The 3,188-nt window shown below is 46.6% G+C and overlaps 1 protein-coding gene across 1 annotated transcript; it reads right to left on the minus strand.

The window, feature by feature from the left end:
- Positions 1–601: 601 nt before the first annotated feature.
- On the minus strand, positions 602–2,766 carry LOC133363977 (crk-like protein). Its single transcript, XM_061583831.1, is given in 1 exon segment — positions 602–2,766. A coding segment is annotated over 1 exon segment (756 nt). The 5' UTR covers positions 1,946–2,766; the 3' UTR covers positions 602–1,189.
- Between the last annotated feature and the right edge of the window lie 422 nt (positions 2,767–3,188).

Here is a 3,188-nt window from a genome sequence, read left to right on the forward strand (position 1 = left end):
TTCCCGTCGTTCAAGAAGCGACTTCCGACTGGCTGCTCCCAAACTGCTGCAGCCCTTCTTCCTTTCACCCTTCACCCAGTAAACTGCCTTCCTTCACTCTTGTTCTTTTGAACTCTTTCCACCCAAACTTCCTCGGGTTTTGCAAAAGCAATTGTGAACTACCCCCGTGACTTTCCCGCACAGTGGAGGCGGCGGCTACTTTTCATTGCAGCATTGTTTCTCTCTCTCACACACAAAACCTGTCTCTGACTACCTAATTTAAAAAAAGAAAAAGGAAGAAAGGAATAGGAGGGAGGGTCTAGTCAGTGTCATGTCAATTTCACGCTGAGGTGCTCTCCCAACTTCAGCCTCTAAACCCAAACAGTCATGGGGATTGCACCCCCTCTCCATTTTGAGTTCCATGCGCCCAATTACCAATGTGACAGAAGGCATGCGCGCATGCACACACACAGTCTTCCACTAAAAATTGCATTTCCTAATAAAAAAGGGGTTTTGCTATAAATATGTCAGGAAGAAATGAAACTGACAGAATAAAGTTTTTCATGTAAATTGCATCCCCACACTATCCCAGCTTCAGCAAAAAAAAACCCTCCCCCTCTCTATTAGCAGGAAACTTTAATTAACAAGGTGGTTTGGAACAGACAACAAGTGGAGCAAGTTTCGTATGAGGGGTGGGGAGGACTCCTGCCAGTCATCCAGTCAAAGCCAAGCACTCCCCGTGTCCCTCCCAACACTCGTGAACAGGATCAAATGAAAACTACACAAGGGTAAGGGGTCAATAATCAAAGCGCAGAGTTTCTGAAGTCACAGGTCACAGGATGCAGAGTTGCAAGAATCAAGGGCACATAATCAGTCGAAAATCACAAGGCCAAAGGATCAATGTTCTTAGGGAGGAAATATGAAAGAGTCCCCATAAGGATAAAAGTTTATAGGGTCAACTACCACAGCATTTAAGTACAGCAAGTCAAAGAACAAGGTTCATGAGTTAAGGAGTTCAAAGTGGTAGAAGATGTCCATATCCAAGGAGCTGAATATCAATGAACTGAATGATCAATAATGCCCACTGGGCAGGTCAAAATTCAAGGAAGTACAATGTTCAAGATGGTCAGAAGTTCACAAGCTTAGGTCAGAGATCAGGGGTCATGGCCCCTTTATGGAAAGTCAGTGTTCCAAGGATTGCATCAAATGCTCAGCTGGCTTCTTCAGGGTCCAAGACCTTGACGTGGGTGAAGGGGAAATGGCCATGGCGCCCATTCAGCTCCCCCTCCCATTGGCCATTGACATTCATCTTGGTGACAGCAATGAGGTCACCCACCTCAAAGGCCAGCGCTGTCTTGTCGCCGGCACCCGGCACCCTTCGCGGCATCGCTCTCGCTATGATCGGTGCGTGGCACGGAGCACCATGGCTGCTGGGGTGAGCATATGGACAGGGCTGGACATACGGCACAGGTATCATACCCACACTGCCATCTGCACACTGGGCTGTCTACCACTGCTCTTCAGGCTTGGCCAGCACCCTCAGTGGTTCCCCTTTGGTGAAGGGGAGGTCTTCCTGATTGCGGGCTACAAAGTCGTAGAGGGCACAGACCCATTCACCAGCAGGAGGTGGCTGGGCAGAGGCAGGGGCCACAACCCGACCCATGGGGGCCACCAAAGTAGTTGTGTCTAGGTAGTGGAGGCAGTAGAAATCTAGAAGAGCAGGGAAGCCATCAAATTCATGTTCCCCGATCCGCAGGCGCCCAGGGAGGCTGTTTATGATGTAGTGAGATACCTTGGAGTCCCCGCTGACAGAGAGTACATAGTCACCAGGGCACATGGTACTGTCCCGTACCAGGAACGTTCCGTGGCGATGTCCCTGGAGACATGCAGCTGCTTCTTGCCGGCTCAGAGCCCCCATATACCACTCATGGGCATCCCCAAAAGCTGACATGGCTTGAGGGAGCATTCGGGGGTGTGGAAAAGCCCACCACCCCCTCACACAATATTATTCCCAAGAAAATTGATATATAATTGCCCTCAAGTTTGAGGGCACTTGTTAAAACAAAGTTAATCTGTTGAATTTTGATGGTGTCGACTGAGGTAGCTGCTATTGTTTCCTTCTGGGTTAGTGCAACCTCCAAATAATCCAGACACACATAACCGCCTTCTCAAATAAATATGATTCTGCCGTATGTAGCTCCACCCCAAGTTCTCTTATACCCCAGATCATCCAAAACTGATACACCTTGGCAGCATCTATTCCCAGACAACAGTATATTACTAAAAAAAAATTATAATGAAAGAAATGTCTCAGAAATGCAAATAATACTTTAAAATCTGCAATCAAATCCTTAAAATTAATGGGGTATCATGAAAAGTTGTGTTGCTTCTAGATATGCCCCCAAGTTTTAATATTATAGGAGGGGGACACTTTCAAGAATTGTAGCTCCCCTTTCCCTGAACAGTCTACCTTAGTAAGAGTTAACTAGCTACTCAAAAACAGGTTCTACCAAATTACCATAATCATACAATACAGGGAAACCAGTAGTATATCTGTAAGAGAACAGGTATGGTATATTTAAGTTCTTGGTATCAGAACATCCCTACAAAATTAAGCGGGTACACTTTGTGAATTAAATAGTACACACAAACTCCATCCCCAAAAAGTGTGATATGATTGAACCCCTTCAAGCCAGCAGTTCCTCCAGAGCAATCAACACCTCAAAAAAGTAATAGCATACTGTATTTTTTAAAGTCAAGGTTTGGGGGAAGCTACTCTTTTCTGATGAATAAGGGATGATACATACCCCCAAAATGAACAGAGCAACTTCCACAGAATTATAACACCCCCACATGAAAGAATTCATCCTCCAACATAGGATTTAACCCCCCACACACACAAAAGAAAAATTAAAGGGGACCTCTCACAGATCCACTCCCATCATCAGCCCCTGCCCCCAACGAACTGGTCACCCTCTGGAGAAATCTACAGCACCCCCAATTAAAAGCTGCTTCCCCGGCGCTAATTAAGAACACTCCCCAACCACCTCAGTAATTGAGGGCATTCTCCCCATCCAGCCCCCGCCCAGCTAGCTCCAGTGCAGTAGAAGAAGAACAAAACACACGCACCCCAGAAGTAGTCAGCCTCCCCAAAATTTTCAGCATCCAGAAACATTACATTCAGCCTCCCAGCCCTTGCTGCCTACCAG

The sequence above is a fragment of the Rhineura floridana genome, chromosome 9, assembly GCF_030035675.1.
Source record: "Rhineura floridana isolate rRhiFlo1 chromosome 9, rRhiFlo1.hap2, whole genome shotgun sequence".
In the NCBI taxonomy this organism is placed as follows: domain Eukaryota; kingdom Metazoa; phylum Chordata; class Lepidosauria; order Squamata; family Rhineuridae; genus Rhineura; species Rhineura floridana.